Source organism: Vicia villosa, linkage group LG6 (genome assembly GCF_029867415.1).
Source record: "Vicia villosa cultivar HV-30 ecotype Madison, WI linkage group LG6, Vvil1.0, whole genome shotgun sequence".
NCBI classification, from domain to species: Eukaryota; Viridiplantae; Streptophyta; class Magnoliopsida; order Fabales; family Fabaceae; genus Vicia; species Vicia villosa.
The window spans coordinates 60,372,126-60,386,198 of record NC_081185.1 but is presented as its reverse complement, the minus strand read 5'-3'; the positions used below and the strand labels follow the sequence as shown (position 1 = coordinate 60,386,198).

General features: G+C 35.9%; 1 protein-coding gene across 1 annotated transcript; it reads right to left on the bottom strand.

The window, feature by feature from the left end:
• Positions 1–3,044: 3,044 nt before the first annotated feature.
• Positions 3,045–3,587, bottom strand: LOC131613736 (uncharacterized). The gene has a single exon (XM_058885381.1). The coding sequence runs from the start codon at positions 3,585–3,587 to the stop codon at positions 3,045–3,047; it is 543 nt and encodes a 180-aa protein (XP_058741364.1).
• Between the last annotated feature and the right edge of the window lie 10,486 nt (positions 3,588–14,073).

Below are 14,073 nucleotides of genomic sequence, written 5' to 3'. Positions count from 1 at the left end.
ACATTACCTTTAAGGATTGAGGATCGTAAAGTGAATTAGTTGCGAGGTAAGGAGATAGCAACGGTGAAGGTGGTTGGGGAGGAACAGCTGGTGGAAATGTTACATGGGAGTTAGAGAGCCAGATGAAGGACTCTTACCCGGAACTTTTGTCTAAGGTATATTTTCGAGGATGAAAACTCTTTTAGTGGGGGAGAGTTGTAACACCCGTATTTTTAAATTATTAGATAAATTGAATTTTGGTTAATTATTTAATTGAAATTTAGTTTATGGATATTTTTGAAATAATGGAGTAAATGAATAAGAAAAGAATATTGGATTATTGAGAAATTGTGAAGAAAATAATTGGGCTTATGGTGTAATGTTAGTAAAAGAGGGGTGCTATTTGGTTATGCCTTTTACTAAGTTGTGTTCATTTTACTTTATTTTTCATAAAATAAGAAAAGATCCATTTGGGAAGAAAAAGGAAGAACACGTGAAAAAGGGCAAGAGAAGAGAAAGAAGTAAGAACGTGAAACGGAAGAAGAACATTCAAGAAATTCATCGAGGTAAGGGGGGACTCTTCCTTTTAGTATCTCTTATGTGGTCTTAAGGGGTAGGTAGATTGATGTATGGTTTGGTTCAATTAGATATTGGGATTGTTATGTTAGGGTGTTATAGTTTGGATTGAATTGATGCAATTTGTATGATCTATTGGGTAATAATGAGTTTAAATCATGTTTGGTGGTGTATGATTGAATGTATGATGATTATATGTCTGTATATGCTGTTTAAACTCGATTTTGGACTGAAATTAGGTGTTGCAGACCTGAGAATTAGTAAAATCGTAGGTCCGCTGAGCGGAGGGGGGTCCGCTGAGTGGAGGACCCGACCTGGTTAGCTTCTGTCTACCGTCGCTAGAGGTCCGCTGAGTGGAGGTCTGAAGGAATTCGCTTCTGCCTTGCGTTGCTGAGCGAACCTTGTTGTGCGGGAATTTTTCTATAACTTTAAAATGACGTATCTTTTGATCCGTGAATCTTTTCTTAGTTTCGTTTTGGGTGTTGTGCAAGTAATTAAATGTTTTATACGATGAATGATGAATATGAGCAGTGGCAAAATTTATTTCTTTAAAACTTGATTTAATTACTTGTTAAGAACTAAACATTGTGTGCATGTGAAATAAGTGTGACAATGTATTTGATGTGGTGATGAATTGGCTATGATTATTATTATGATTGTGATAAATGCATGACTATTTGAATGATGTTGGAAACATGTACATACTTATTTGGTGATGTGGTGTTGAGATGAGTTATTCATCGTGATCGGTGATGTTTTTAAGTATGATATGTGTGTCCATTCATTCATATGCATTCGGTGATGGATCCCGGTGATGTTTGTATCGATGGTGGACATATTTCCCATTGTGCGGAAATTGTGTCGGTGGGCCGTATCTCGATAAGGCGTAGATCGGTCAGGTGGATTAATTCAACAGTTTATTCGTACCACATGCATAGTGTCAGTTGTGTCATATGCATTCTGTTATTTCGTGATTGAATGGATTTCTGTGTTATGTGGTGTAATCTATTATTGTATGAATTGATGAATAACAATAGTGAATCTGAATATGTATGATTAGGTGAACGATATATCATGATGCTTGTTGCTTATGATTTGCATAATATTTATTAATTGAGAATGAGACTCACCCTTACATGTTGTCATTTTCAGATTGAGGAGTAGCGGCATTAGTGTTCGGTGAGGATGACTCGTAGAGTTTATCCATTTATGTTGGGTCAGGTCGATCATGCTCTGATCTTGTAACACTGGGGGACGATAGTTTTAGAGTTTTATGAGATTACTCTATTTTATTTGGTGTTGGATTGTAGTTCCATTTGGATGTATTCATGATGTTTCTTATTCCGCTGTGATAAACATGATTATGTTTGGTAAATCATTTCCTAATGAAGCATGACTTTGACCATGGTTGGTTTATCTGTTTTAAATAATTGTGGCACCCTTATGTTCATGTTTTTACTCTGATATACTTATTTAAATATCTGCGGGGTTTAGAAGGGTGTTACACTACATCCAGTTCCGGTTGCCAAGTTTTCTTCAATCTCGGGTTGGCGCCTATTGGGATCCCTAAGCAGGTGAATGGAAGAATTCCAACTTTACAATTTAAGATATTCAATGTTGCTCATAACCAATTTGGGTTGGTATTTACTCCGAAAATGCAGCTTTTATGAAAATTGACTTTCAGCCCCGACATCAATTTGAAAATTGTCAGATTTGCCTTTATGCTCCTTATATTTCCCCACTCCTTTCCACCAATGATTAATGTATCATCTGCGTACTGTAGGTGCGAAATACATGCTGACCCAGATTCAAATTTGAAACCTAAAAAGTTACTCAATTTGATAGCTTTCTTCATGAGGAGATTAAAGCCTTCTGCAACTATTAGGAACAAAAATGGTGACAGAGGGTCACCTTACTTCAAGCCTCTACCAGCCCTAAATTCTTTAGTGGGGGCTGCCATTTACTAGAACCGAAATCATGGATGTCTTTAAGCATTTTGAAATCCACCTCCTCCATTTCTCGTGAAATCCCATCCTAGCCACCACCTCTTCTAGGAAGTTCCAATCAACAGAATCATATGCCTTCTCGAAATCTACCTTGAATAACATCACCTCTTTTTTCTTTCGTTTTGCTTCATCCACTACGTCATTTGCAATTAGGATGCCATCAAGGATTTGCCGTCCTGCTTTGAATGCAGTTTGAGATTCAGATATAATGGTGTCCATCACTCTTTTAAGTTTGTTTGCTAACACCTTAGTGATTACCTTGTAGATGCATCCGATCAGCGATATAGGCCTGTACTCGTCCAACTTTGTGGGATTCTTCTTCTTCAGAATTAGCATGATGAATGATGAATTTATCCCTCTGAACATTCTCCCATGCTTATGGAATTCATTCATAACTCTGATGATGCCACTTTTGATCTCATCCCAAAACTCCTTCACAAAGCCTAAGTTCACTCCGTCAGGGCCCGAACTTTTTGAATTTTCTCAATCCCAGACAGCTCTACGAATCTCTTCTACTGTGAATTCTTTGACTAGCTCTTCCTTTTCTGCCTCTGAGATTTGGTGGAAGTTTAGATTTGCATCCATACTACATGAATTTCTTGCCAAAAGTTGTTGTTGGAAATGATCAAAAATCGCCTTCTTCATATCATCCACCTTTTCAACCTTTTTTCCGTTTATGTCGAGGTGCACAATTTCGTTGATCCTCCTCCTCCTGTTTATACAACCATGAAAAAACTTAGTGTTCGCGTCTCCTTCCTTTAGCCATTTGATTCTTGATTTTTGCCGTTGAATGCTACAGTTAAGATTTGAAAACTTGTAAAGTTCATCCGCATTCTCCCTTTTTTCTTCGATTTCCTTGCAAGACAATCCTTCATTCTGTTCTTTGATTTCTAATTTGTTCAGAACTGCTTTTGATGTTTTGATTCTTTCTCCAAGGTTTTGGGAATGCATTTTGTGCCACTCTTTTAAACCGTCCTTTATAGGTTTGAACTTCTCTTTAAGGACGAACATACCCCAGTCTTCCATTAGGGTTTAGTTTTCCATTTGGGTCTTCATTGGGCCCTTATTGAGTTTCTACACATTTACTAATATACTACCTCCATTCTAATTATACCCTTTCGGTTTTAACTTTTGTTATTTAGTTTAATCTAATTCATTTTAATAATAATACAAATACAAAAATAATAAATAGCAAAACTACCAAAATTATCAATTTTTTTACTAATACTTATTTTAGTTTAATAGGACAATTATTTATAAATAAAATATAAAAAACATGCATTTTATCTAATTAGCTTTGATAATTAAAAATATAAAAAAAATATGTCTTTATTTGCTAATTTCTCTGTAGAAGTTAATACATTTTGGTTAATTCATGATTTGTATTTGTTCATATTTTTCTTATCACTCAGATATCATTTCATACTATTTTTCTAACACATTTTGTTTTGATTGCGAGGTACTATCTTTGAGGACATTGAATATTTCTTGTGGACGCTCGCAAGCTACTTAACTTTGTACATTTATTTCCATTCTCCATTCGGCAAATTTGAAGTCCCCGACCTCGAGGCCATGTAATAGCGTAACTTTTATTTCCTTGAATTTCTTTTAACAATTATGTAACTGCTCATGGTTTGTAAGAGTTTAATTAGCGCATTAATTTCCGCATGCTCCGATTATGTAATTCTCCCAAAGCCATGTGATAGCGTAGGATTTTAATTTCCGCCTTTTACTTTCTGCACCTCATAACTGTTATAACTGTTAGATGTATGTTAATAGGATAGTATGGCAAGACTAAAACTGAATATAGCTCACTCTAACCTCAAGATTAAAATATCTGAAATCAATACACTTCTCACACACATTCACCTTTAGGGTAACCTCTGTTGTTGCCTTACGATTACATGGTCATGTCCCTCAAACATAGAGATAACTTAGCAAGGTTGCCTACAAATAAAATCATCATAGTCCCTTTGATATAAAGATGATCTTGTCACTCGTTAACCCTTCATAAAAATGATGATAATCCTTTCGAATTGCTAAGGTATCCTTACATGTTGCCTTCTATGACCATTCAATGACCCTATATGTCTGTCCCTTCACATCCAATAGAAAGGATTTCCTACCAACTAATGGTATGGATAATACTATCTCCAAAGCAGAAAAGACATAGAATATGAAAGACTATTACTTAATGGGTAGGTTCTCCTAAATGCTTGCTCACTCCCAAATTCATTTTCACACCTCACTTTTTCAAACAAAATATTTTCATACAACACTGTGTATACATTCGTACTAGAATCATTACAAAGTATGCCTTACTAATGGCACTCCAAATATTTTTCACACACACACACAAGTCAAACGAAGTGAGCTAAGCAATTAAAAGCCCATGTGTAACACACTTCTAAACCCAGCGACAATTATTGAGATAATCAGAGTAAAAACATGCAACCAAGGGTGCCACAATTATTTCAAAACAAACATGTGTCAACTGTCATTCATTATTAGAAACGATTTGACACAATACAATATCATGTTTAACACAGCGGAAAATACGCATCACCAAAACTGAAGTAATAAACAAAACTAAAAACCATGAAATAGAGTACGTAGTTAACTCTAAAACTAAATCGTTCCCCAGTGTTACACTATCAGAGCATGACTGACACGACACCAAACTAACAGATGAACTCTACAAGCCATCCTCACCGAGCAATAATCCGCTACTTCTCAATCTGAAAATATCAACATGTAAGGGTGAGTCTCATTCACAAATAATAAATATTATGCATTCATAAGCAACAAAACGTCATAATATATCATTCACCCAATTACACATATTCAGATTTTCAACTATCATTCGTCAAACACAACAAATACATCACCCAACATAACACTGAAATCCATCTAATCATGTTATGACAAGATGCATATGAACCAGCTAACACTATGCATATGGTACCAATAAGTCGTGGAATTAATCCACCCGACCGATCTAAACATCACCGAGATACAGTCTCACCGACACAAATTCCACACAATGGGAATTATGTCCACCATCGATCCAACATCACTGGGATCCATCACCAAATTCTTATGAATGAATGCACACATATGACATATTTAAAAACATCACCAATCCGATGCACCACACCGTCTCATCATAACTCACCATTTCCATCATTGATAAAGTATGCACATGTTCATACAATCATTCAATCATTTATTACGATAAACATAGTAATAATCACATTTCATCCATCACTACACCAATACATTGTCATATTCACAAAATCAGATATATGCACAACGTTCATTTAACCAAAGCAATTAAAATCGAGTTTTAAATTAAAATCGGGTCACTACCCATCTCACCAATTTAAAAAGGATACACGAATAAAAAATACACACTATTTTAAAGTTTAGAGTTTTTTTGCATACAGCAAGGTCCGCTCAGCGACCTTCAAGCGAGCTTATGCAATTGAAATTCAATAACCCTGCTTCAAGCGGTCTATGGAAGAATCTAACTATGTTGGGACCTCCGCTTAGCGGTCTACGTCCTCTTAGCGAGCCCTTTTTTTGAAAAACAAACAACACCCGCTTAGCGAGCCAAGAGCCGCTTAGCGGACGTGCGATTATGCAGAATTTCACCTCTGTGACAGACCTGCGATTCAACACATCCTTCACCTAAAATCACTTCTAAACATCGATTAAAGGCATAAAATCATCAGATACATCATCTCACATCCTCAAACATCAACAAAAACGGGTTTTCAAACAATAGTTCATGCAATTTCATCAATTACCCTAAACTACGACATTCCCAAACCTAACAATCCCAATATATCTAATTGAATCAATCCACATATCAATCAATCTATCACCTATAATCACATAAGAGATACTAAAAGGAAGAGTCTCCCCTTACCTTAGCCAAATCTTGATTCTTCCTCTTCTCCCTCTTCTTCCTCTTCTCTGCTTGTACGTGTTTTGCAACTTCTTCTTCTCACTTTTTTATTTTTTTTCCAATTTACTTGTTTTATAAAAAATAAAATATAACTTAGTAAAAGGCCTACTAACTTAGCACCCCTATTTCACTAACCACAACACATGGCCCAACAACATTGTTTTCTCAATTTTCTCCAATTAATTCACCGAATGATTAATTAATTCCAAATAATTAATTTAAATTCCAATTAGATTAAATTATGAAATTATGGGGTGTTACACCATGGATAACCATGGATACAAAGGGTTTTAATACATTACCTTTGTAAAACCTACCCCCGAACTCAAAATCTTTTAAAGGTCGTTCCTGTTCTTTCATGACTTTCCTAATAAAATTGGATAAAATAAAAGTCGGTGGCGACTCATTCTAACCGCAACATGTTTTGCAAAAAACAAAAAGTCAGTTCTCCCACCGTATTACAGATAGAAACTCCAAAAAAACTCCTGAAGTCATTTGGTGTACATGAGGAAGAAGATGATGCTCTGCCTGTCCTGTATTATTGTCTAATGTTTGGCTAAAACATATAATAGCAGCAAATGGTCAAAATGTGAATCTTGCAGGTTTATAAAGAACAAAACAGGCACAAGCAAGATGATGGATGGAATGTCATGACATCAACTCATGACATCGCGCCAGCAGAACTGGAAGGAAGATTCAGTTTGTACTTAACAGATACATAATATTCTATGTGAATATTATGTAATCCTATGTGGCGCATATTTAAAGGTTAAAAGAATAATTGAAGAATCAGATCAGAAGATTGAAGATTCAGGAAGAATTAGATCAGAAGATTGGATTCAGCAGTTTCTAATTTAGGAAACTGAGGATTAAAAGACCTTATTTGTAGCAGAATATTTTCTGCATATTTGTAACAACAAGAGTGCTGCAATTTGTAAGCCCGAGTCCAATTGGGATCAGGTTATAAATATGAAACTTTTGTAACCTAGTAAAAGAGAGAAAACCTAGTCTTAACGATGTAATCATTAGGGTTTCTATAGGTAGACCACCCAGGTTGTGGGATGGCTGCCTTGTCCTTCTCGAAACCCGTAGGTTAGAGAAGTGATTGTCCTCACTCGAAACCTGTAGGTAAGAGTTAAGTATTGTAAGCTTGATTGAAGTTGTGAAGCATATCAAGTATGTGTTCATTGTTAATTGTGTAAATAGCTGTTGCAGAGTTGTACTAGTTAGGTATCACTAGGGAGTAAGTAGAGGTTTTATTATCTTGGATGTAGTTCTAAGATAGAGATTGCATTGGGTAGTGACTAGGTAAACCAGAGGTTGTTTATCTATAAACCAGAGGTTGTTTATCTATAAACCAGAGGTTGTTTATATAAAATAGTACTACTGATAGTGGAATCTTCTTCCTGGCCTTCTAGCCCCTAGAGTAGGTAGTTAGACCAAAATGGATTAACAATTAACTGTGTTATTTATCTTTTGCATTGTTTGTTCAGTTATGAATGTTATGTCTTTGTCTGTAACATCAGGTTCAGAAGTGTTAGCTATTCCTATACAGAACCATGTAAAAATTATAATCTGGTTATGTATGCTGAACATGTGTGATCCCAGGTCTCATTGACTCTTTCCTAAGAGTAATCAAATAATGAGGGATCCTTGTATTCTGCTTGTGTTACATTAATAACAGATCAGATGTCTTGACATCAGGATTGACATCCGAGTCTTTCATACCGGAATTTTCAATTGGTATCAGAGCAGGCATCCTGTCTGTTTCTGGATGAGATCCATAAGGGATAAATTCTAGTTGTGGTAAAAGCAGAAGAGTGTGTAAACAACAGAATATTCATATTGTATGGTCCCTTGAAGTGGAGGATGGACCTATATGATTAGACCAACCTGACCTAAGAGCTGTGATGCTGGAACGAAGAGTGCTAAGTCCAAGTACTTCATGCAGGAGTGAAGAACTTGAATTTAAATACAAATTCAACTGGTATCTATGAATAGAGAAGAAGCTCGTCAAAACCTTCATTCGAGAGGGAAGATATTGATAAGGTAACCTCTATTGTGTGTGAGTTCATCAAGTCAGGATTTTGGTTTGGTTTAATCAGTTGCTTGGTGCAGAAGCAAGCATTGTGCAAGGTTGAGTAACAATCAATCTGTAGTTGTCATGCTTACTAATAACACTTAAAGTAAGCATTGTGTGAATTCTGTTGATATATGACTATTTTTCCGCTGCATAGTCTCTGAGAAACCCTAGGGTTATGAAGGTTCAACAGAATGTATGGCAGGTATTGACAGCTATAATTAAAGTGTCAAAGATACTTGAGTAATCTCTCAAGTCCACTCATAATGGCATGGTTTATTATAGCTGATGAATGTCACCTGATCAATGATATTCATAATTATCTGCAAGTGTATACCTTGAAATCTTCAAGGTTGAGGTGTTCCTAGAAGGAGGAACAGGTGTCCTATATGATGTTGGGACATTAATAATTGGTATGCATCTACCAGCTGAAGAACAGATGTTCTCGTGCTAAACTAATGTAGTGTAAGAACATTGGTTTGGAACCTACTCCTGGTCCGGAAGAGGAGACATCTGGCTAAGTTAATTAGGACACGATTAACATGTGCTCAGTTCCACTAAGAAAAACTCATAAAGGTATTCCTTTCTAATCTTTTATGTTGTACTCTTGAAGAGCCTATATCTGTAAGTTTCCTCTGATCAATGAAACCAAATAAGAATTCATAACCATAGAGCAGTTGTTGGAGCTGAATATTGTGTCTCAACCACAGTGAAATATGGTTAAGAATGTGTAATGTCCTAGTTGTTATCCAGAAAAGGGTAGTATGATTTGAAATCAAGGAAGTTAGATGGATCTGACTAATTCAGTGTTATGCTATGACTAAGTCTGTTCCAGAAACCTAGCTGAGGGAATATCCTCTATAGGTACAGACCATGGCATCCTTTATCTCAAAATCAGAATTAAAGTCTGAAGAAAAGGTTATTGAGATGCTAGCTATTTTATCCCTTGATGTGTTTGGATATTGCTGACTATTGGATTATTCTGTTACTAACCTGAGTATTGTCAATTTGACATTAAAGATGTTAACCAAGAACCATGAAGGATGATGTCACATATGATGTTACAACATCTCAAGATCTTCAGTTATTTTATGTATTTGCCAAGAACAGAAAGTATAAATGTGAAGAGGTAATCAGTCAGAATAACCTAGTGTGAGTAGCAAATTCTAACTAAAAAGATGGTAAGTACTTTGACGGGAGACTTAGTACTTATTAGGTTTAGAACCTGAATGGTGAGAAGAAGTTCTTACAACCATGAGTTCTCAATTATCTTCACACATCAAAGAAGAAGGCAAGAGTCTCTAATGTGGGATACTGATTCTGTTAAATATCTTGATGGGAGCTGGATATTTACAAAGTCTGTATAAAACAACTCAGACGTGTATATTGAAGATCAATTTATGGTTATACAGTCATAGTTTCTTCTATTTTCAAGTTACAGAATGTGGCAATCTGGATCTTGTGTAGCAAGCAAATTGAGGTTTCTAAACTTGGAATCTATGGAAAATTCTAAATGAAGAGAACTTCAAGGACAAACATCGAAGATGTCCTAAAGTTGTATATCTCAGGGGGAGTAAAAGAGTATGAAGATCAGCAAAGACAATGTTTTTCTACTTCTATTCATTTGAAAAGTCCTTCAAAGACTAATCTTGAAGAAAGAAGAACAAAGTCACACAAAAACCTCAGAACATAACTCAAGTCATGTTTATTCTCAAAGATCAGAAAAGAATATTCTTTGCATTATCATTTGACGACATGAATTGATGGCGTGTATCATTTGTTCTGATCTAAGTGCATGATCCAACCTATGCACGAGTCCACCTGATGCAGTTTGTTCTCAAATAACATTTCTTGATCAAGACTTTGGGCGAATCCAGGTATGTTGTTTAAATTGCTCAGGAGTATATAGACTGTTTGTTTTGTTTGAGTCCCTCATGTTCTTTTTTGGAATATGAGAAGTGTCTAGAGTCTAGCTTATGATTGTCTATTTGAGTCAATCATAGGGTTTAAGGGTAGTGTCCAGGCATTGTTAAGTCTGAGGTCATTCTTTACAACTGCCTGGTAAAGAATAAAGAGTCTTGTTTCGAGTCGTGAACACAATTCGTTTCTTGTGTTCCAAGTCCTCTATAGAGAAGTGTTATCTCTATGGATAGTCAAGAGTTTGTTTGAGTTCAGATGAACTTATGTCTTAGGTATCAACATCACGAAGTACATATTTCCTTGTAGAAGGACTGGGAATATATAGAAGTTTGAAAAAGCAACATTATTGTCTAGAGTGGCAGTTTGGACATAATGTGGATTAGAATGGGCAGGTTCTGATCTGGATGTAAGTAATGTGTTCTGGCCATACATAATTACTTTCATGATGAAGACTTCACTTAGTGAAAATGACTATAAAGACAAAAGTTCTATGATCGGATCAACACAACTAAGGATAAAGGAGAATCTCTTCTGTTCAAGGAGTATGTTAATCAATGTGTGAGATTGAAAAACACCTTATCAAGAAGGATTTCAAAGTATCTTAAGCAGACCATGATCTGATTCAAACATGGTAGGGTTATGCTCAACAAAATTCCAGGAGTGGCAGTTCTGTTTGTTGAGATTATGGCAACCTCTCTGTGTATGATTTTAGTATCAAGGGGTCATCTGTTGATCATTTCTGAAGGAGATAAGTTCTTAGGCTAGGGTCTGTTGAAAAGAAAAAGGGGATGAAACTTGTGGAGAATACTGGTAGTACAAATGTCAGACACAATGTTATGACATTCTACTTCTGGTGTAAGTATTTATTGTGAGGAACAAATTTTTTATAATGAGTGTGTTCAGCGGGATTGTTGAACTGAGGGTGTGGCTCTTGAAGATATGAAGATGAGTCTTATATTTTCCATTCATCATTTCAAGCTTATTCCGTCTGTAGGAGCTTAAACTATCTCGGATAGGGGGAGTAACTTCTTTTGTCAAGATAAATTTCTTGGTTAAAAATAGGTTTACATCATGAAGAAAATGTGATACTTTTGTCAGTTATTTGAATGGTTCAAGTTAACCACGTGCAACTGGTAACCACTATTCCTTCTCTACACTAATGAGGTAGCTGTGTGCTAACAGTCTCAAGGTGTCCAAAAACAACAGAAGTCTATGTCTATGACTAGTGAGTAAGTAGGGAGTCTGTTAATTGGTCCAAATGATGCTCTGTCTTAATCTTTTACGAAATATTGGGCTATGTGCCTGAAGGAAAGGAAAGTGACAATGTCTGACATAATGACATGACATGTTTAAAGACATTGAATCTTCACAGTCAAACAAGGAAATCTGAATTGAAGTTTATCTACACATCAGCGGTCGGTGTAAAGTTCATTCATTGACTATGCATGCACTGGTAATTCAAGATAACTCCTATTAGAAAAACAGTCAAAAACTGCTTTGGAAAGAGTAATAGCTTTTGGAATTGTTTCCTAATTAATCATTTGACCATTGAACAAGACCAAAGACCTTCGTTATTTCCTATAATCTCCATTTTCTATATAATAGCATCTCCGTGAATTACAGAAATCAAACTCTCTCAAAATGTCGTTCGTGTGCGTTCTTGTGAGCCGAGTCTGGGTTTGGTATTATGATGGGTTGCTGTACCAAAACCATCTCAGAAAAAGAAAAACACGGGCTGGGGATGTTGATGGTCTCTACCATGGGTTTTTCTGCATTAACAACTAAGATGTTCCACTATGTACAACCTTCAGTATAGGAAACATTTTCGTTGTGATTTGTGTTCTGAGTTACAAGGAATAACGGCAAGAATCTAGTCTTGGTTCTCTTGAGAACTCGAGCTAGGAGTGGATTTCTTGACACAGACAACAAGTATATCTCATGATTAATCGTTATATCCAATTGCAATATATGACATATTGTCGGTCTTTGTCAATTGCAAACATGACCAAGTACTTGTTGTCTAAGTTGCTGCTGACTGTTACAAGAATAGTTTTGGCCAAAATAAGCCAAAGGGGGAGATTGTTGATGCTCTGTCTGTCCTGTATTATTTAGCCAAAATAAGCCAAAGGCATACTTCATCTAATGTTTGGCTAAAACATATAATAGCAGCAAATGGTCAAAATGTGAATCTTGCAGGTTTATAAAGAACAAAACAGGTACAAGCAAGATGTTAGATGGAATGACATGACATCAACTCATAACATCGCGCCTGCAGAATTGGAAGGAAGATTCAGTTTGTACTTAATAGATATAGAATATTCTATGTGAATATTATGTAATCCTATGTGGCGCATATTTAAAGGTCAAAAGAATAATTGAAGAATCCGATCAGAAGATTGAAGATTCAGAAAGAATCAGATCAGAAGATTGGATTCAGCAGTTTCTAATTTAGGAAACGGAGGATTAAAATACCTTATTTGTAGCCGAATATTTTCTGCATATTTGTAATAACAAGAGTGTTGTAATTTGTAAGCCTAAGTCCAATTAGGATCAGGTTATAAATAGGAAACTTTTGTAACCTAGTAAAAGAGAGAAAACCTGGTCTTAACAATGTAATCATTAGGGTTTCTATAGGTAGACCACCCTGGTTGTGGGATGGCTGCCTTGTCCTTATCGAAACCTGTATGTTAGAGAAGTGATTATCCTCACTCGAAACCTGTAGGTAAGAGTTGAGTATTGTAAGCTTGATTGAAGCTGTGAAGCAGATCAAGTATGTGTTCATTGTTAATTGTGTAAATAGCTGTTGCAGGGTTGTAACAGTTAGGTATCACCAGGGAGTGAGCAGAGGTTTTCTTATCTTGGATGGAGTTCTAAGATAAAGATTGCATTGGGTAGTGACTAGGTAAACCAGAGGTTTTTTATCTGTAAACCAGAGGTTGTTTATATAAAATAGTACTACTGATAGTGGAATCTTCTTCCTGGCTTGGTAGCCCCCAGAGTAGGTAGTTAGACTGAACTGGGTTAACAATTAACCGTGTTATTTATCTTCTGCATTGTTTGTTCAGTTATGAATGTTATGACTTTGTCTATATCATCAGGTTCAAAAGTGTTAGCTGTTCCTATACAAAACCATGTAAAAATTATAATCTGGTTATGTATGCTGAACATGTGTGATCCCAGGTCTCATTAACTCTTTCCTAAGAGTAATCAAATAATGAGGGATCCTTGTATTCTGCTTGTGCTACATTAATAACAGATCATATGTCTTGACATCAAGATTGACATCCGAGTCTGTCATACCAGAATTTTCAAGATGTACAACTCTTCCCCTTAATCTAAGAACTACCGGCATGATATGTCATACTAGGTACACAAATGGTGTAACTCAGATCACAAGTCATAACAATTCTTCATAACTCATAACACAACTCACAACCAGACACTAGACAACCTTATGATTGAATAATATTTTCAACATGTTTGGATATCAGATGTGAGTATAAGCTCCTGGCTGAACATCTGAGAAACACACCCTTTCTCCC

Excerpts from the sequence above, each read along its gene's own strand:
- LOC131613736 (XM_058885381.1), bottom strand. The coding sequence starts at position 3,587 with ATGGAAGACTGGGGTATGTTCGTCCTTAAAGAGAAGTTCAAACCTATA.